This window comes from Hyaena hyaena, unplaced genomic scaffold, assembly GCF_003009895.1.
Source record: "Hyaena hyaena isolate Hyena2069 unplaced genomic scaffold, ASM300989v1 scaffold_69, whole genome shotgun sequence".
Taxonomy (NCBI): Eukaryota; Metazoa; Chordata; class Mammalia; order Carnivora; family Hyaenidae; genus Hyaena; species Hyaena hyaena.
This window is the reverse complement of record NW_024080702.1, coordinates 3477669-3497834: the sequence shown is the minus strand read 5'-3', so window position 1 is coordinate 3497834 and position 20166 is coordinate 3477669. Positions and strand designations below refer to the sequence as shown.

General features: G+C 50.1%; 1 protein-coding gene across 2 annotated transcripts in view; it reads right to left on the bottom strand.

Annotated features, from left to right (window-relative positions):
• Nucleotides 1–561: 561 nt before the first annotated feature.
• FAM135B (family with sequence similarity 135 member B) overlaps nucleotides 562–20166 on the bottom strand; it is a 281275-nt gene continuing 261670 nt past the window's right edge. Inside the window, exons 13-20 of one of the 2 annotated variants that reach the window (XM_039232987.1) lie at nucleotides 15614–17564; nucleotides 13609–13775; nucleotides 9202–9293; nucleotides 6992–7089; nucleotides 5527–5678; nucleotides 3094–3204; nucleotides 1610–1723; nucleotides 562–1244 (exon numbers count right to left, since the gene is read on the bottom strand). In XM_039232987.1, coding sequence (XP_039088918.1) covers nucleotides 1039–1244; nucleotides 1610–1723; nucleotides 3094–3204; nucleotides 5527–5678; nucleotides 6992–7089; nucleotides 9202–9293; nucleotides 13609–13775; nucleotides 15614–17564 — 2891 coding nt within the window. In that variant the 3' untranslated portion in view covers nucleotides 562–1038. Of the gene's footprint in view, nucleotides 1245–1609; nucleotides 1724–3093; nucleotides 3205–5526; nucleotides 5679–6991; nucleotides 7090–9201; nucleotides 9294–13608; nucleotides 13776–15613; nucleotides 17565–20166 lie in introns of those variants that run through there. The other variant, XM_039232988.1, reaches the window with a different exon arrangement.

Genomic DNA, 20166 nt, shown 5'->3' with positions numbered 1-20166 from the left:
AGCTCCCCTGAGGTTTGTAATCCAGCACTCCTCGTTTAGATGTTTCTCCTTCCATGGAGAGGAGAAGCCGCTGGCCATGTTAATGGTTTCATTTGTTTTCTTTTTGTTTTTGTTTTTGTTTTTTGTTTTTTTTGTTTTTGTTTTTTTTTTGCAATTGCATCAAATGCTAACATAGCATTTCTTTGGAAGAGTATCAGCAGGAGCCTTACGCGCTTCTGCTTCACCCCTTAGATTTTCTCAAAGTCCACTTTCCTGACTACAGACAGAGATTTAAGCAATCGCAAAAGTAATCTGTGGGCCAGGGCTCTGCATAGACAGTCTGGAGAAGTAGTTGAAGCAATGAGTTCACCACGTCCCCTCTGGTTACTTCTCTTTGTAACAAACCTGCATTTACCAAGAGCATCGCCTCCATCCCCCCACCCCATACCTTACATCACGCCACCCGCTGCTGCTCATGAAACAGAATCTGAGTTTATAAAGCATTCCTTTGCCCCTTGTTGAGAAAACATGAGGAGAAAATGATCGCGTGGGCATCACACTGTCGTGAACGAGTGGCACATGTGAATCTATTGAGGATTATATTTACACAAATATGTTCCACTTCTGCACAGAGGTTAACCTGAGTTCTGAAATGCTTGTATGCACTTAATTGAATCAGAATGATAAAGCTATGAGCTAGGAACACAATGGACAAACCTAGTAAAACTAGAGCGATCTCTCTGTGAGCCAGTGGTGGGTAAAAAGGTGGGCTCACCAATCCCAGGCATTCTGTTGCTTTATTTTGTCACATTTTTCTTTCCATGTCTCGAAGGAGACTCCATGTGGCTAAACAGGTTCGGGCAAAGTCTTGTCTTTTGCGTGACTGGACTGGTTCGGCTTTCCCAAATCTCGGAAATGGAAGCACCTCGAATGGCCGGCCCCACCCCACCCTCCTTGCCTCAGTGCCTTCCTCTCCGAGCTCCGCCTGGAGTGGCGAACGGCTCCACAAGGATGTCTCAGCTCTCGCGGATCGCCAAGCTTCCGGCGAGGCCCCGGCCGCTACTTGAAGTAGTTGAGCCCCGCCACCAGGAAGAACTTCTCCAGGAAGAGCTCGGAGTCCAGCACGGCGATGTGGGCGGCGCGGCCAATCAGGGTGTTGGCAGTGTTGGGCAAGGCGTGGAACACGTTGTGCCGGATCAAAGTGCAGTCCTTGGCCTCGACCAGAGGGCGCAGCAGGTTGTTGATCATCTCCGCGTACACGGGCCCTGGGAGGAGGGGAGAGGGAGCTGCAGGCGGGGCAGGACCGGCCAGTGGGATCTGGAGAAAAACCCTGGGCGTGCTGGGTCCCCCGTCCCCGTGGGGGGAACATCCCAGGTGCCCTCGCAGGCGTTGTCCATGTCATGCATTTACTTGCGCTTTTTACATCAGAAAGTCAGGGGGACGCCTGGGTGGCTCAGTGGGTTAAGCATCTGACTGCAGCTCAGGTCATGATCTCACGGTTTGTGAGCTCGAGCTCCACTTCTCTCTCTCTCTGCCCCTCACTCACTTGTGCCCTTTCTCTTTCAAAAAAAAAAAAAGGCCATATAAAAAATAATCAGAAATTTGGTTAAAAAATTTAAACGTGGCTTACCCGTGTGTCTGTCTTTGAGGGCAGTTTTGCACATTTCGATCCGGGCTGAATGGAACGGCACATAGCGATCTTGGGGAGAAGCCACCAGCACGACGTTTTTAAAATACTGCAGACCTGCAAGAGGCCGGGGAGAATGCCTCTCACCAGGCGGCTCCCGCTGCCTCCCGCCTCACACACGCTGCGCAAACCTGCCCCCGAGGGCGGGGAGCGGGAAGGGCTGCTGTGGCACTGCTGTCCCATCAGCCGCAGAGCCGGAGCGAGCTGCTCTCGAGGGGGGAAGGGGAGCTGCAGGCGGGTGACAGGGAGTCTCTCTGGGCGGCCGGCTCTGAGTCCGTGAGGACGAAAGGCAGGGTCCGCTCCTGCTTCTCAGCGGGGCAGCTCCTACCTGCAGGCTCGCCCGGGCACCCGCAGGAGGAAGATGGCCTCTGAACGCACCTCCCTGCCTGCAGCCAGGCTCCGGCCTGGGACAGAGGGGCCGGACCACACAGCGAGTCCCTTCGTCCTCAGAGCCCAGCACGGGCCTGCAGACACTGCGCTGCGCCCCCTAGGCCCTCAGCCCTCGCCCCTCCAGCAAGGTGGGGCCTCTCATCCCAAGATCACAGCCGGAGGATGCAGGGCGGGACTGTGAGGACCAGCCGCTTGCCCCACTCGGGACAGCTCTGCAGGGTCAGCCCAGCTCCCTGTGCGGCCCACGCTGTCGTCCAGCTTCCCCTCTCCCTCCCTGCCCCCTTGGGGGGAGGGGATCCTGAAAGCTCAACGTGGCACGGACACGCAGCGCATAGGGCTCGCCCAGGGTCCCACGCCAGGCGGCGGCCACGCCGGACTCACTCCGACAGGTGCAGAGATGCCCCCGGGGGCGGGCCCACAGGACCACGGAGGGGGGACACAGAGAGGCTGCGCCAGGCCGGCTTGCCCAGCAGGACAGAGCAGGCCACCCGGTCACCTCTCCGCCTCCTCACTGGACACACAGACCACTGCTGTCCCCTGCTCGTTCCCGCAACGCAGGCAGGGCTTCCAACGGCTCTGTGAACCTGCTGGTGCACTGTGGGTGGACTTGCGACTTCAGCCCTGCCTGGGAAAGACTCCCGTCTCCCCCTGCACTGCCCACCTGAACGGGGAGCGCTTACCTGCCCTTTCTGTGGGGAGGGGGCGTCCCTACCTGGGAAGGAGCAGTGAGTGGGCACGCAGACCCAGGGCCTGTGATCAGGGCTCGGAAAGGTCGGCAGAAGGAGCAGCCGGGGCTGCTGTGTGTGCAGAGGAACCCTACGCACACCTCGGCTGCGTCTCTGACGCCCTTTCTTGGGAGCAGCTGAGTTTGTGAGTCGTGGTCGGGCTCCCTGGGATCTGAAGAGGCTGTGTGTGCTGGACCTGACTATGCCCTTCCCCGAGCACACTGACGCAGCGGAGAAGCCATCTGGGGCCTCACGGCGGACCTCCAGCTCACACTCGTGACCACACTTGCTGTGGAGGAGGAAGGCCCTCACCTGTTTTCTGGCTGAGTTGGTAGAGGAAACATTTGCGCAGATCAGCATTATCCCTGAAGGTCAGCTGCAGAAGGGACCCAGATTTCTTTAATTTCTGCATGAGCCACAAGCCTAGAAAGACAAAAACGCAGCAAAAGAAAAATGAGAAATAGAAGGTAAAGACAGCAAAACAATAATAATTGGGGAGGGATTAACGTGAAACTGGCTTTTAGTGAATTTTAAAATAAGAGGGAAGTAGGCATTTTGGTAAATCCTTGGGAAGTTATAGGAAATTTTTTCTCAGGTACCTGTGGCGGGGTGATACAATTATCCTGCAAAATGATGCGGTGATCGGCTTGGGGAGTCCTGACACTTCCATGTCCTTTGACCCATTCGACCTCCTCCCACAAATGTAGCCGAAGGAAATAATCCCGAACACAAAGCCGTATGAAGGAATGGTCCTTACAGATCCAGGTAGCGCACATAAAAACTGAAAGCGGGCTTCCATTTCAGAGTCTATCCCTGACCTCGGTTACGCTGGCACTAACGCTGATGGGTATTATTACGTCACCACGGCAAAAGCAAGTTGGATAAAAATGCAAGGGAACGAATACAATGTAGTTCTTTTCGTCATGTTGCAATACTGTAATTGTGAAAAAAGTGAAATGTGGTTTAAATCACTTGTTTCTATCCAAAGATGGCTTCCTTGGTTTGTGAGGACAGAGAGAACAGCAAAGGAGTGGCCTTCTGTTTGTCACAATCATTTCCAGTAACGCCCTCCAAGTAACGTAAAGGCAGACAAACCAGTCTGCCCCGTCTGTGAGGAAGGTCAGCAGCACAGTCTGCCCTGAGAGTCAGGCAGGTCAGGGGAGCAGAGGCGGGGGCTGGGAGCCGGGCAGGGAGCAGAGCACCTAGGGGTCGCCCAGGTGCCACCTAATGGATTTGGGCAATTGGGGACCACTGAAGTCCTTGTTAGGGGTACGATTTAATAATTTGTTGTTATTATACGGGACCTGAGGCCCTCCCTGGGCTCCACAGTCACCAGCCCCTGGGGAGTATCCATGCGACATGCTGGTCAGTCCAACCCCATCACGTCACCCGGGGCCTTTCATCATCAGAGTTTTGCTGAGAGTGTCACTGTCATCTCCTGCCCCTCTGGGTCATCTGGTATTTCTGTCCTTTGCTGATTATGCCATGCTTCCGTGCTATTACACAGACTATTTCTTCCGCACCAAAAAATGTATCCCACCGTTCACTGCCTTGGAAATTCTACTCATTGTTCAAGATTCATTGAGCCTTGCTTCTTTACCCTCTGTGGTGTCCCCAACCCGACAGTACAGAGGAAACTGTGGGAGCCTTAAAGCTGCGGGCTGTGCCATTCTGTTCCAGTGAGAAGTATGGAACCCGGCCACGGTTGACACCTGTATACGTTAGTCAGATTCTTCTTTCCTTCTCCTGCTTAATCCTCAACAATTCTGATACACACACACCAGTGCACACACACAGATATGATACATGTGTTTACAAACATGTGTATGTACACACAGACATATATAGTTATATCATAAATGTATCCACGTCACAAATGCATCCATACATAAATGTATCCATAGACACACAGACATACGTACACAGCTAGACCCATTTTATAAAGTAAGGACGGGGCGCCTGGGTAGCTCAGTCGGTTAAGCATCCGACTTCGGCTCAGGTCATGATCCTGCTGCTCATGAGTTCGAGCCCAGCATTGGGCTCTGCAGTGACAGCTCAGAGCCTGGAGCCTGCTTCAGATTCTGTGTCTCCCTCACTCTCTGCCCCTCCCTTGCTCATGCTTCCTCTCTCTCTCTCTCTCTTTCAAAAGTAGATAAACATTTTTCTGAAGAGGAAGGAAACTGAATAGCATAGAGATTAAAATGTCTTGGCCAGAGCCGTCCCTCAGTGTCTGGCTCAGAGCTCGGCGGCAAGCTCGCCGTGGAAGTAGATGATTCAAAGCCCGTTGCTAAGTTTGAAAGAAGGCACCACCCTTCTGAGGCAGGAAGCAGGGCCTCGCTGGGCACTGAATCTGCCTGCACCTCGGTCTAGGACTTGCAGCCTCCAGGTTGAGGCATACACTTCCATTTACAAGTCACCCGGTCTGTGAGGATGTGTTACCACAGCCGGGACAGGCCAAGACCCCCTGCCCCTCCTCCACACTCTGTGCCTCAGTCTCTTCCAGCCACGACCCGAGGGCACCACCCTTCTGTTCACAGATGAGGTCTTGGGGGACATCTAGTCTGACCTCACTCGACTCACAAATGAGAGCCCCTCTCTCTGAGGCCAAAGTCCTTGCTCGGTATCCCATGCGTGAAGAGGCTCTGGAGCCGCCAGACTCCACCAAAGAGAACATCTGCTTCTGTTTTCATCTTCCCTCTGCTCCGAATGGATGGTGAGGGGTGACGGGGCTTGGGGAAGTCTTACCTGTACTAACCAGCGTGCTGTTGTTGTACAGGGTCCCCAGGTGAGGCCCAGACAGCGACAGGAACGTGTGCAGTTTGTTGAGGTAATACCGGAACCGGGGCCGCGTCAGGACTGACCGGATGATGATGTTGCCGAGGGAATGGCCGATGAAGCTGTTAGGACAGAAACGGCGTGTGAGCGTGGCTGCGAGAGGCCAGGGGCTCAGCGGGCAGCCCCACGGGGCCTGGGGTCCTCCTCCCTCCTCACCCCAATTCGGGGGAACGGGCAAAGAGAATGGGGGCTGCTAACCCATCCTCACTGGGTTTCCAGACTCTGGCCACAGTGAGCCTGAAGTGGAGACCTTGGGAGCGAGGCCTCCATTGCGTAGTGTGGTCAGAAGCGCGGGTGTGTGGCCGGCTCCGTGATATTACAGCAGCCCTGTCTGCTCTCTGTGTCTCCTTCCCGGCCCCCCGGGGTGCTTTCTGAAATACACATCTGGGCCCTAAGCCAGTCTGCTCATTCAGAGGACGAAACCCTACTTCCCTGGCCTGGCTTATGAGGCCATTCACGACCTGACTTCTGATGGGCTCTGCAAGTTACTCCTTGCTCACTGTCATTACACATTTATTGAATTGCCCGCTGTCGGCCCATGCCGTCTGAGACCCTCCTACACGCCCGGCTCCAGTCACACGACCACTCGCACATCTGTGGACCCAACACATGGCTATCGTCAAACTGAATACCTGTGGATCGAAACGCTAGCACACGAGCGGCATATAGCGCCCTACCTCTGCTCATGGGGACCCTAAAACAGGCCATGTCAGGAAATGAATGGTTGTCTATGAAACTGCTTCCCCTAGCCTGTGGCCAGTGATTTGCACCTCCTCGCTACAGGCCTGTGACTCCTATTGGGAAATGAAGAAGTGATATTTTATCTCTGGGGCCTCCGTGGGCTACTGCACGTGGAAGGAGGCACCACTATGTCCACATATTGCAAGTGCACAAAGACACAAGCCAACTTCCATCACCTTCATCGTGAAACATTTCAGGCAGGCCGGCTGCAGCAGCGGAAGGACAGAATGGGCACGGACTGAAACCTCCCACCGGGCAGGTGATGTATTCCGCTCTGCGCCACATGATGCTGGCACTGGTCCCCATCCCGCAGGTGGGGAAATGGAGGCTCAGAGATTTAGGAAGCTTGCAAGAGGCTGCATGGCCGAGTCGGTACTCGGATGTGTGAGTGCTCAAAGAACAGCGGTTCAAACCTATAGGGATTTTTGTTGGAGCCCAGTTCCCTTCCTACCGAGCTACCGAATGGTTCTTCTCCCCCACTGGCTTCTGCTCTGGAAGTCATCTAGCCCAGGAAGTCACAAGTCAGCCTATCAAGGTGGCAGACAGAACACAGCACACCGAGCTTGCATACAGCCAACATCCAGAAACGTCACCCCTCTTCCCCCAGCATTAACTACCTGTGATTTCCTTTTACCTAATTCGGGATATGGAGAGGTTGTACAGCTGGATGTGCTGAATGATTTCATCCAATAATCGGTCAGTCATGGTATCAAAATCTGCAAATGTGTCCATCTGGAAGAGGAGAGAGGGAACGGCTGTTGGGTGGAGTCTGTGCACAAGGCCGCCATCCTGGGAATGTGCCTGAACCTGACGCTGGGGTTACAGAGTGGGGTTCGGCACCAGGGAAAGGGGCCCGCAGACTGGGGCTCTAAGGAAGAGACTCGGGAAGCTGTGTTCACAGCCCCTACTGCCACATCATGTGCCAGGCTCTGCCCGTGCCCACTAACCACCTGCCCCACTGCACCGTGAGGAAACAGGCTCCCAGGGTGGTCCCGTGCCCCCAGGACACACACCCAAGCCTGCCTGGCCCCGACACCCTGCTCCTTCCCCAGATCAGCCTTGACACCACACTCCCAGGCCACGTCCAGGGAAGGGTCCCAAGCCCTCGTGACTCCTAATGGATGGTCAGAGGATACAGGCATCAAAGGAAGAGACACCTCATGTGTCTTTGAAAATCTTCAAGGGCAGACATGGGGAAGACAGGCTAGGTTGGTTTATGTAACTTCAAAGATGAACTTTCGGAAACACATGGGAACTACAGGGAGGGAGATCTGGGGTCAACATAAAAGACAGTTTCTCGCTAACGGAGCTGTTCCCCGGTGTCATGGGCTCCCAGCAACTGCGCTGCGCACCAAGCTACAAAGGTGAACAACAGATCTGATGAGTATTCACCAGGGTGGGGAAGAAGAGGGAGTGGCTCACAGTCACCTGCCATTCAATGGCCCCTGAGGCTCTGGAGGGATGAAGCACTCAGTCAGTGTCTTAGTGTCAGAGAGGGAGAGAACCATGTGTGCAGGCCGGCTCCCTGTGTGCAGGCCCTGAGCCCGGGGCTGCTCTTCCCCAGCGCAAACCTGTCTCCTCCCAAGTCCTGCGGGCAGATCACGCAGCCCACTCCTTCGCAGCAGAGTAAGGACTCGGTAAGCTACTCGCATCACAGTTACGACAGATGCTCCTATGACCCTCCAGCCTTCCAGACCCCGTTTCCTCAGCTGCGTACTGTTAATTTAACAGGGGTTATTGAATAAATGGCAGCAACTATGAGGGCTGAGTTGACTTTGAGGAGAAAAGTTCTGGAGGACACAGGAGGTTTAGAAAATGGTACCAGGAACTCTCCAAATAGGGCGCTTTCCTTCGTTTATTTTTTAAGCTTTCTATTATTTATTTATTTATTTAAATGTTTTATTTATTTCTGAGAGAGAGAGAGAGAGAGACAGTGTGAGTAGGGGAGGGTCAGAGAGAGAGGGAGACACAGAATCTGAAACAGGCTCCAGGCTCTGAGCTGTCAGCACAGAGCCCGATGCGGGGCTCAAACCCACGAACTGTGAGATCATGACCTGAGCCGAAGTCGGACGCTCAACCGACTGAGCCACCCAGGGGCCCCTTTTAATCTTTTAAAAAACTTTATTTATTTTGAGAGAGAGCAAGCAAGAGAGCAGGAGAGGGGCAGAGAGGGAGAGAGAGAATCCCAAGCAGGCTCCACACTGTCAGTGCAGAGCCTGATGTGGGGGCTCGAACTCACGAACCGTGAGATCATGGCCTGAGACGAAATCAAGAGTTGGAGGCTTAACCAATTGAGCCACCCAGGTGCCCCTAACCAGGGTACTTCTGAAGGGATGTACTGGAAATCCACGTGCTTAGGAGATTTACAACTTTTAAGAAATGACATGTCACAGAACATAATCATTCCTGAGTGAGCACCCCCGACACACGCACCAGTTCATTACTTCTGTGTAGATCCAGTCCAAAAGCCCTGTGGTATGCCGGTCAAATCCCTCTGCCTTGGGGGCTGCATCGCAGGGGCTTAATTATGCCTGTGACAGCCCCCTTCACCCAGTAGAGACCCGGGGACACCCCCATCACTTCTGCCCTCAGCTGTCACCCACACTAATGCCCTGTGGCCAAAGGCCCCAGGCACCTGACTGACATCTTTCCACCTCTTACTATTTCCTTCCTCCAAAAGGAAACAATGAGTCTTTGCTTTCCAGGCCATCCGAGCACCTGGCCAGGGTTCTCTGCCGGGGCCCCTTCTATCTGAGCATCCTCAAACTATCGGGTGACATAGGGGGTTCACAGAAGACATGACTCAGGGGTTCTTTTAGTTCTGACTTTTCTTTTGGGTCCTACCTGATTCTTTTCGGACATTAGGAAGTCCAGCTTTCCTCCAGGAAGTCCCAGCTCTATGAACGTCTTCACCAGGCGGAGGTCTGCACTGTTGCCTAAAAACGACAGACACCCCCACCCCAGACCCATAGTTACTCATATCAAAACTGACACACAAGAACTTTAGCTCCTCCCTCTTTTCCGATCCCCCCCATGTCCCATATTTTTTTTTTCGTTAAGCAGATAATAAAAACTAAAACAAGTCCACCCCAGAGGTTCTGTGCTTCCCCTTCCCCCCCGCCTCTGCCAACACAAGGTCACAGGCTCTTAGCAGTCCTACCTCAGGAGACCCACTCCCTGATCCACAACCGTGTGGCTCATGAACATTCCACACACAGTGTGGTCACAGGCACACCACTGCCTTCTTTTCTACAGTCCATTCTGTTCACTGCAAGGGGTGCCACTTGCTGGCTGATGTGACAGGAGATGACATCTACATGTCCCTTCTGCAAGTTCCTGCTTCATACAAAGTCTAGTTTTGTCACTTACAGCCAGCAAGTCCCTCGGACGGGCCAGTCAGGACCTAGTTCTATCTGCAATAGGGTAAGAATCGTCCTTGGGAACAGGGGTCGTGCAAGTGCCAGCTTTCAGGGCCTCCATCTGGTCCACAGTGACCACGGGGACAGAGGGATGACAGCTTAGAAAACTGAGGCACAGCCTTGTAGCACCTGACATAAAAATCACATGGAGAACATTCTGATAGAACAGAATAAGCTTCATATCCGAGTATTTTGGGGTGCAGATTTCATGCAGGCAATGGGGTTCAATTGCATCTTAGTGGACTTTTGACCTATTCCTGCAGTGGACCCCTGCAGAATCGAACGTCAGAAGCGAGTCAGTGGACAGATAGGTGGCCTACTTTACCATTTAACCAGAGTTTCAACGTAGTTTATAAACCATCAGTGATACAGCGGAGCTAATCGGCCACCCTGGCGCCCCTCTTCCCGTTCATTTCTGATAATAAAATTAGGCTCTTTGGTCCTGTTGTCCTTCTTAGTTAAAGCTACCTATTGACATTCCAGGCCTTAACGAAGAAAAGTAGCAGGTGTATATAGTTAGCAGGAAGAGTCTAAATAAGGGATGATAATGTCCCCTCTCCTTCAGCCGCTGGGAGACAGAGACCTCCCTGCAACTCAGAACTTTCTCAGAAAATATGATTGGACAAGGTGTTTCACTGAGGGCATTTACCAGCCTACGGCTCCCAGGCATTGGGGGAACATCCTGAAGAGTTATGTGAATACTCATGGCTCTTATCAACTTCTTCCATTCCTTGTTGATATAAACATATCCTGGGAAGTGAAATTTGAACAAATGGGTCCTGTACAACTCTGTAGAGTCTGGACATATGTACCTGGAGCTGAAGAAGAAACTGCAAAAGAAACCTGTATGGGGGGCCTCTGGGTGGCTCAGTTGGTTGAGTGTCCAGTTCTGGATTTCGGCTCCGGTCATGATATCAGGGCTGTGGAATCGAGCCCTGTGTATGGCCCTGCGCTGAGTTTGGAGTCTGCTTGAGATTCTTTCCCTCTCTCTCTCTCCCCCGCTTCTGCTCCTCCCTTGCCCACACTCTCCCTCTCTCTCCCCCTTAAAAGAAAAACAAAATTAAAACAACAACAACAAAAAAACCACCTGTGTGTGATATTACTTGTCCTTCTGATGACTTTCTGCCCAGGTGACAAGGCCGGACTTGACGGCACAGATTTCTGACATAGTTCAGTGATGAAGTTCTCTGCTCCTTCTCTGACATGTGTGGTGGGGGAAAAAATGAAAGCCCATGGCTTGACAAGCTTCCTCATTTTAAGGAAGAGATTGAGGGTCTTTCTCATTTTCATTGACTATGAGAGAAGAGGGCCATGCAGGCATGCACGACAGGATGCTAAGCTGTCCGCAGCTCCGTGTCACATCATGCTGAGGAGTGAGACGGCCATTCTGTGTCTGCAGCCCTTCTGATTGGAAGTCTCCCCTAAACACAAGTCCATCTTCAGTAGCTTCTTACTTTTTAAGAGACAAACGTGAGCCTCAAGCATAGTCTTCTGACAGTGGGGCCAGTCAAGCTGCAGTATGATGAGTTTCGTTTCACTGTTTTAGTTTTAGCGTGACTCTTCCTGTGTGGCAAGTGATTCTAGTATTTCATTTGTGGTCACATCTGAAGTTTCTTTTTTTAAAAATAAATGTATTAAAAAATACACCGACTTCAGTACAGATTTTGGAATCATAGTACAAGGTACCCCGGTGGAGTAAAACTGGGGTCAGGTATGTGAAGGGCTGGGATTTGGGAAGTGCTGACGTCAGCACTGAGTGGGGACACAGCACTGGGTGACCAGACACAGTGGTCTGGGGTGGCTTACATCCCTGTGAAGGGCAGGGAGTTGATGCAATTGCAGGAGCTGAGAGTGGGGAGGGGAGGAATATAAAGAGCTTTGCTTGCTAGGAGCTTTCTAAGACAGGAGTTTTAGTTTCTGAGAGCTACAAAGAAAAGTTTTCAGTAATGGACGGGCCTAAATTTCTATTTATTTATTTCTATTTATTTATTTGGGGGGGTGGGGGATCCTCAGCAGGATCCATGCTGTCAATGCTGAGCCAGATGTGGGGCTCGATCCCACAGACCATGAGATCCTGACCTGAGCCTAAATCAGGAGTTGGATGCTTAACCAACTGTGCCCCTTGACCAGGTCTTTTTAAAAGATAAACAGCGACAGGAACGAACGTTTGGAGAGGGGAGGAGAGGAACTTGTTGGCACAATGCAGAAGATCATGGGCTCCGGAGACTGACATCTCCATGGGGCTTTAGCCTTGGCTCAACCACATTAACTGTGGGAACTTATACACGTTACTTACCTGCCCTCTGACTCAGTTTCCCCAGTTATCATGGGACAATAACAACACCTACTCTGCAGGGCTGTTGTGATGATCAGCGACATTAGTAAGTGTTAAGTATCTAGAAGGGGGCCCGGCCCCTGGTGAGTGACGAACCAATGCTGCTGCGCCTCCTCCCTTTCTCCTCCCCCTCCTCTCCCTCCCCCTCCTTTTTCCTCCACTTCCTCCCTCTCTTCTTCCCCATCTTCCCCTCCTCCTCCACTTCCTCCTGCTCCCCTTCTTCTTCCTCCTTCCCCTCCTCTTCCTTCCCCTCCTCCTCTATAATGTATTGTTTACCACTGGATTATTCAACACTTCGCTAAATAGACCCGTTAGACTGAGTGTCCTGGTATCTAAGGCATAGGGGCAGACAACTAAATGCATTAGCCTCCAGGTTGAGAATTAAGCGTATAAAGAAGAGCATGTCCGGGTAGGATAGCACATGACCACTCCCTAATACGTCGTCGGCAGAAGACTGTGACCACGGGTTTTGCCACTCGTCACCTATGCAGCCCCAGGGAAGTCCCTTCCCTTGTCTGACACTAGTTATGCACTGGAGTCCATACAAAGCGGATGTCAAGATTCTCCCAGAAATCATATTCCACATTCCAGTTTTCAGATCAGTTGTGATGCAGACTTGAGCTTGAGGAGAACTCAGACACCCTGTACTTCTAGCTGATCTGATCACTTTCTTCAGCGAGCTAGGGAGGAGCTGAAATTCACAAGGGGAGGCAGGAGCAAGTTCTTGCCTTTGGCCCAGGCTGAGCTGGTAAGTTCTGTATCTTACAGAGCCTTTGGACTGACCTCAGAGACCCTAAAGAGACTTGACACTGGGGACTAGGTCATTTAGGGGGCAGGGTGGAGAGAAGGAGCCTTTCCCCCTCCCTTTTCTCTTCCCTTGGACCGTATTTGCTAATCTTACGAAATTAATAACTTTTTAAGATCAGGAACGATGTTGCATCTCTGCAATCCCAGAACTTGGTACGATGTCAGGTATACAAAAATTGCACTCTAAGTGAGAAATGAATAAAAATAGGCAACAAAATAGTTGGGCCACTAGCCTGAGCCCCTCAAAATGAATCCACTGTATTTCTCCCCTTATTCTAATGACCCATAGGTTCTATTAATCCACACATTATAACTATTCATGCATCCCATTAATATTTTCATCCCAACAATCCATCCATCCATCCATGCATCCATTCCTTCTTTTATTTTTGTTCATTAGTTCCATTAATTATTTCTTCCATTTCTTCCTTCATTCATTCCATTATTTATTGCACTATTGCATGGTTGCATTATTGCACTATTTATGTATTTCTTTTACTCAACAGATTTTTGTGTCAGAGAGATCTCCTCTTTGGGAACAAGGCCATGCCATGTCCCTAGACCCAGCATGTCACCATTCCATGGCTGCTAATAACACTGATGAACAAGCACCTGACTCAAATTAATTCATAAATATTACAAATGGTTTCTAGTACAGAACTCTATGGAGGAAACCTCTTGGGGACTCACCGTCTAGGCCATGGACACAGACTACCAGGTGAATCCCATCTTCCAAATTTTCTTCCTCTTCCTCTGGTGGGAAATATGGTATATCAGAAGCTAGTACAGATAAGTCACTGTACAGAAATCCAGCAATCTTCAGTTCTTTTTTAAATTTTTCTTTGGCCTGATAAAAACTGGAGAATACACTAATTAATCAGAAGCCATGCTGTGTATGCCGTGTTGAGCAGGAGATGAGTTGAGCTGGGACGTGGGAATGATGCACATGTACAAGGAAGTGTCTGCAAGCAGCAAAGGCAGGATGTGAGGCCCCGGGAGGTGCTGGTGAGGGAAGCGTTTTCTCAACAAGGAGGGAGGAAACCTTCCCGGGAAAAGTGTTACTAGTTTGGTTTCTGCAGATTTCTATGTGCTTCCTGCATGGAACAGGACCTAGAAGATTCCCTTCAGCTCCAAGGATCCATGAACTCCTTAAAAAGATCTCCCCAAAGAGCAAGCTTCTTAACGTGGCCCCCAAGGCTCCAAGGGCTTGGACTCCACCTGCTTCCCAGCAGCGTCTCCCAGCCTCCAAAGGGAATGCACTGCTCATGCTTCCCTGTGTGAAGTAAGTTGGCTTACTCCTCTGCCTTTGTGCACTGAGGCCTGTCTGAAGTGCCCTTCCCACCGGGTTATTGCATTCTTTGCCCAGCTCTCAGACAAGGTGGTGGTAAAGAGCATGGGCTCAGTAGTCTGACTGCTAAGGTCAGGATCTCAGCTTTGACATTTACTAGCTGTGGACCAACCACCTGACCTCTCTGCATTTCATTTCCTCATTTGTAAAAGGAGAAGACATGATTATCTAATTCATAAAGTTATTCTGTGTGTTAAATGATATACGCAAAATGCTTAGTAGGACAGTACTCAAAACTGATTAAATAGGAAAACAATTGATCTATTACCAGACTTAACACAATCATCACCATCACATCATCACCACCACCATCATCATCACTACGGGTCTCATATTTGCCCTGTAGTCATGTCTAAAGTTTCCCCTGGCCACTGTCTCTATGCACACTCACTACTCCCAGCCAGAAGGGGTCCTTATCCTGGCTCAGTTCCCTCATCTTTCTGTCTCCCTGTTAGGCTGGAAGTAAGGTACCAGCCAGGACAACACAGACAGGCATTGGGTAACACTTGTTCTCTATTTGTTAAACTGGCGATGTGAGCATAATAGGTACTTAATGTCCTTTTTAAATCAAGGGATCCAAAGTTTACCTGCCTGTGCAATCTCTTTCATAGAGATCATTAATATGTAACTCTCCAGCATTTTGCAGAAGAGAAATAAAAGGATTCCATAATATACTTAATCAAATATATAGTTTGTAGATGAGGGAGCACTATGAATATAAACCCAACGTGAGGATACGGGGATGGATTTGGGCATCGCACAAGGGACGATGAATGTAGGAATTGCGCAAAGGGGCTCAGAAGCCAAATCTGATGAAATTTCCCCAAACGCTCTTAATGAACTGCCCTCTCTACGTGCCAAGACAGAGGTAGGGTGACAGTTATAAGAGAACTGTTTATCATAATAAAGACCAAAACTAAAACCTTAAATGCCCATCTCTAAAGGAGTTTTTTAGTAAATTATGGTATACCTAGACAACAGAATATTGTTTAAATGTTAAAATAATACTGCAAAAATAAATCTATAAATACAGAAATGTTCCCAATACACTAAAGTTGAAAAAAAACCTTAGAGTTTGTACAGAATTGTCCAATTTTTGCATAAGAAGACTATTTAGAGATGTACATAGAAAAAAGTTGTAGAGAACTTATGCAGTGGCTGCATTTGAGAGATGGGCTTACTGAGAGCATTGACATACACTATTTTGTATCTCTGACTTGTCTGATATAAGTATATTACGTTATCCACATCAGGAAATAACTCCTATCTCAATGGATGCATGGAATTGAGAAATATGTGGGCAAATCTATATCTGTGCTGCAGTGGGTAAGCCATCAGCAAGCTCACCTAAACATCCTCTCACTGACTTCTTCCTCCAACTTGCTGCAATGAGTGGAGACAACTCCAAAGGAACCCAGAGGTTGATGAGTGATGGGCAGTGGGGTCTGTTTGGCGGCGAATCCAGCCCTGGCAGGGGTCTCCTTGGGCACAGACGAGAAAGGGAGACACGTGGCAGTACAAGACACAGACAGGTTGACGACCTCCACAGCTTTCAGGCTCTCCAGAGTGAAAGTCTCTGCCGGGGGCAGGTGGGACACCATGACGGAAGTGCCTGCCCTTGGCTCTTGGTTTCCTAAAACCTGGGAGTGAGTCACAGTGGAGCACACAGTGCCTGCTTCACGTCCAGCCTCCAGGAGAACCTTAGCTCCTTTGCTAAATTCTGCGTCGTTGATGATACAAGGTGAGCTGCTCTGCTTGCCTGTTGAACTCAGGTCGATGGCATCAGCAACTGCCATACAGTTCAATTCAGGCACCTTATGGTGGGCAATAGTCTCATCATCTGAGATGCTGCTGTCGGAAAGAGCTCCTTTCTCCATACTCAAGTCTTCAGGCATGCCCTTGGGGGTCTCCTTCAGTACGCTAGGAAAAGATTCATTCCTAGGGTTTTCAAGGGCTACGATACGTGGTATTTTTAAATTAAGACCTTTGGTTTCAACATCTGGAGGGTTCTCTGTCCTCCCATCAGGACAGCAAGGTCCTTGAGGCTCAGACTGACTCTCTTTACCTTTGGGGATGTCTATGTAACCGGGGCCCTGCTGGCTGTCGGCACCTGAAACCACCTGTGCCCCAGCATCCCCGATCCTGGATCCCGGGGAGTCTATGCTCTTGATGGGCACGGCTGAACTTTCAGCGAGGGGTCCACCTTGCTGCACGGAGTCTGTGTCCTCAGCAGACTCCTCTGGGCTACTGATTTGGGGTGCAGATACGGACTTGGTCAACTTGGTGAGTGCCAGCTCCCGTTCCTCATCCTCAAAAGGCAAGGAGCTAATGGAGGTGAGGGATGCCTGGATCCCACTTGGCAAACTCGTATTGCTCTCGGTGTGTCCACCCTCTAAGGAGTTTCTGTGCAGGGCATGTCTTCGAACCAGATGGTGCAAGGCTTCCCGGTCACTGGGTAACTCCAGGGCCCTGCTTCGTGCTTCGGACCAAGCGACAGAGCTCGGCTCACTCTCAATGCCTGAATCGGAGATGATGGAAGAAGATCTCTTGATGACCCCAGAGAGCACCGACACTTCCTCCTGCTCCTCTGAGTGAGGGTCCTTTGGGGAAGCCCTAACATCTAAGGGATCCCTTGAAGTAGAGTTTGGTGGATCGCAGGGCTCAGAAGGGATGAGCTTCAGACTTAGCAGCACCATCTTGCCCTCTTGGTCTGCAACGTTCCCTAAAGTACTTAACTCATGGAGTGTTGTTTTCTCTGAAGAGATGGCATGTTGACGACTTCCACCGGATACCTCCTTGCCTGGCACAGTTCTGGCGGATTCACGGTTATCTTGAGAGTGCCCACTCTCGCACTGATCACTCATGACCACCGTGGGTTCAGCGCTGCAGGGACTCTTATTGCTAGATTTCACATCAATGTAGGTGAGTGCTGAGGGCTGGCCATCCTCTGGACCCGGCCTTCTGAGCAGGTCCTCATCTGCCAGTGGACGTGTTCCAGCATCAGCCCTTGGGCCAGCCCAACCTTCATCTTCAGGCAAACCTGCCTTGTTCTGGAACTCACCAATTGTCAGATACACCTGAGATTCGGAGCCCACATCCTCATGTTTTGGTGTAGTTGCACTGTTATCTGGCTCTGGACGCCTCAGAACTTCCTTATCAGAGTCCATTTGGGGTGGTTTCATGGTGGGCGAGACAAGGTCTTCCCTAAAAGGTGATTTTCTACTTACAACAGGGTTCTCTTCTCGGTCTTTCAGATTCATTTGAACATCAAAATCAGGGGAAACACTCAAACTGTGCCCTACAAACAGAAAAAAGAAAGACGAATGTATAGTGGTTTACGAATCTATGTCCACAGATTATCCAGAAGCCTGACCATAAAATAAAAAAATTGGCTGAGCTTTGTTCCTGGTTCCTGGAGGACAAGCCCTGAATTCGTGCAACTTCCCAAGTGATGCAAAGTCTTTGTTATTTGTGGCTGGCAGGCGTACGCTAGCCTGGTGACTCTGATGAGCCCTTTAGTAGATTATGCTAAGGAGATGAGTCAGGGTGGGGACTGGCCATGCAAGAAAGACCAACCATTGGGTCAGGGCTTTGAGCCAGGGAATACCAGGACAAACTCCCAGGAGAGGAGTTGGATCCTGTGGCCAATGATCAACCAACCATGTCTTCATAATGAAACCCCAATAACAACTGTGGACATTGGGGCCTGAATACCCTTCCCCGGTGGCAATAAACATTGGTTTGCCAGAATGACCAGTCCTGGGGGCACCCGGAGCTTCATGTTTGGGACCCTTCTAGACCTTGACCTAGGGGTCTTTTCTTTGTCTAGCCTTTATTTGCATCCTTTATATTAAAACCGTAACCACAAGCATAGCGCTTTCTTAAATTCTGTGAATTGTTCTAGTAAATCATCAAACCTGAGGGGGCAGTGGGAAGCCCGGAACTGGTAGCCAGTTGGCCAGGAGTACGGGTGGCCCAGGAACCCCCAAGCTTGTGTCTGACGTGAGCGGCCTCATCAGAGGCTGTGCCCTTGACCTATGTAACTCAACCGAACAGCAGGTAATTAGTGTCAGAATCGCCTCGCACTAAAGCAAAACTGTCAAATATTATAATTCATGATTTGCCTTGCACTTATCAAAAACAGTTTTAACAATCACCACTTTTAAATATTAAAGCATTTCTCTGTCTCATGTACAGTATTCACAGTGTAGAAAGAGCTCTGGGGCCAGGAAGGTCTGCTTTCGCATCCTGACACTGGCACCCACCAGCCATGAGGCCTTGGATGATGACAGAATAAATAAGCCTTCCCCGCCCCCCAACCCCCGGGCTCACTTTCGTCAGCTCTAGGATGGGCAGATTCATAGTGACCAGCTGGTCGCACAGACAGAGCTCACAGGAGAGTGATGATATGAAATGTCACATGTGGGGAGGACAGATCTCTGCCTTCTGTAGGGAACCCCTTCAAGCTTGAGCTCTGTCACCAGAGCAATTATCCCACATGGCATTCAGATCACAGAGGTTCCCAGATCACTCTGATCTTCCAGGTAGGATGGCAGGGGTCAAGGCATGACCTTCTTTCTCTTATTTTTCTTTAGGGTAAGCTATTATCTCTCACATCCTGTCTCTCAGTCTGTTCTCTCTTCTCTTCCCTCCTCCTCCTCCCCTACCTTCCCTCCCCTCCCATCACCTCCCTATCTCTCTATCTTTCTCTCCCTTCTAGTCAAGCATACATGGAAGAAAATAAGTGCCCCCCCCCACTCTGTCTGAACCACCTCTCTTGACAAAGCCATCTGAAGTGTTATTGAATTTCCATATACACCAAACAAAAGAAGAAATGGTTAGCTTTTTCTTTTACTTAAAAAACATTTAAATCCTTCATATGGTTTTCATAGAAGTTAGAGAACTATAAACACTAGAGGGTGTTATGAAGTGAATCACTGAGACACTTACAAATCGTATCAAAAGCTCACACCTTGGAGTGAAATTTACAACTGGGTCAAAGATTAGACCAAAGATTGGGAAAGAATGGGTCTCTTCCTTATGTCGATGTGTTCTTTGCATCTCGAGGGACTGAGCAAATGTCCCTTCCTCTGGGGGAGCCTTCCCATAGCCAACAACAAGTTGGACGTTGTCTGGGCAAATTCCCAGCATCCCCTCAACACAGATGTGCTGTAACACCACCACCACCACCATATATAAAAGGATCCATCTGTGCACTTCCTGTCCCCATTGCAGAGAAGGGCTTGTATTGGGTGAATATCTGTGTGCCCACAGCTACCACCGCAGCTGTCACATAGTCACTGAGCTGTGTTCATAAAGCGAATTGAGAACAGAACAGAAATGTAGCAGAACAAAGATGATTACTCTCACAAGCTGTTTATATTGGTTTGAAAAAAACCACAAGGTCAATGTGATTGAATCCATGAATAATAATTGGCATAGCCTATGCGTAGAGTCCTCTACGAGGCCATGAGCTAGGGAGAGGGGAAGTGGGGACCAGTTGTAATAATGAACTAGTTTCTTTGGGCTCTACCTGAAGCATATGGGCTGTTATCTTGGAGAATAGGAATTGGGTTCTTCAGAGAAGGAGACAATGAGTCAGACCAAGCAGGGAGAACAGCAAAGGGCAAAGATCCAGAAGCCTGGGGTGCACAGTGTGGTCAAGCATCAGTTAGATCCCATGTGGAGAGAGCCAGCGTGAACAGGGCTGTGGAGCAGGCATTGTGTTAGACAGGCAGAGAGAACCCACCATATGGATGAACTTGGATGCCCTGTATGACTGAGGAGTCTGGTCTTTATATTACAGGCAACAGGAGGATTGATGGACTCTTTGAACAAAAATGAAAGATGCCCCTGATTAGTCATAGACAGTGTAAGACAGGACACAGGAAGCCCAGTGA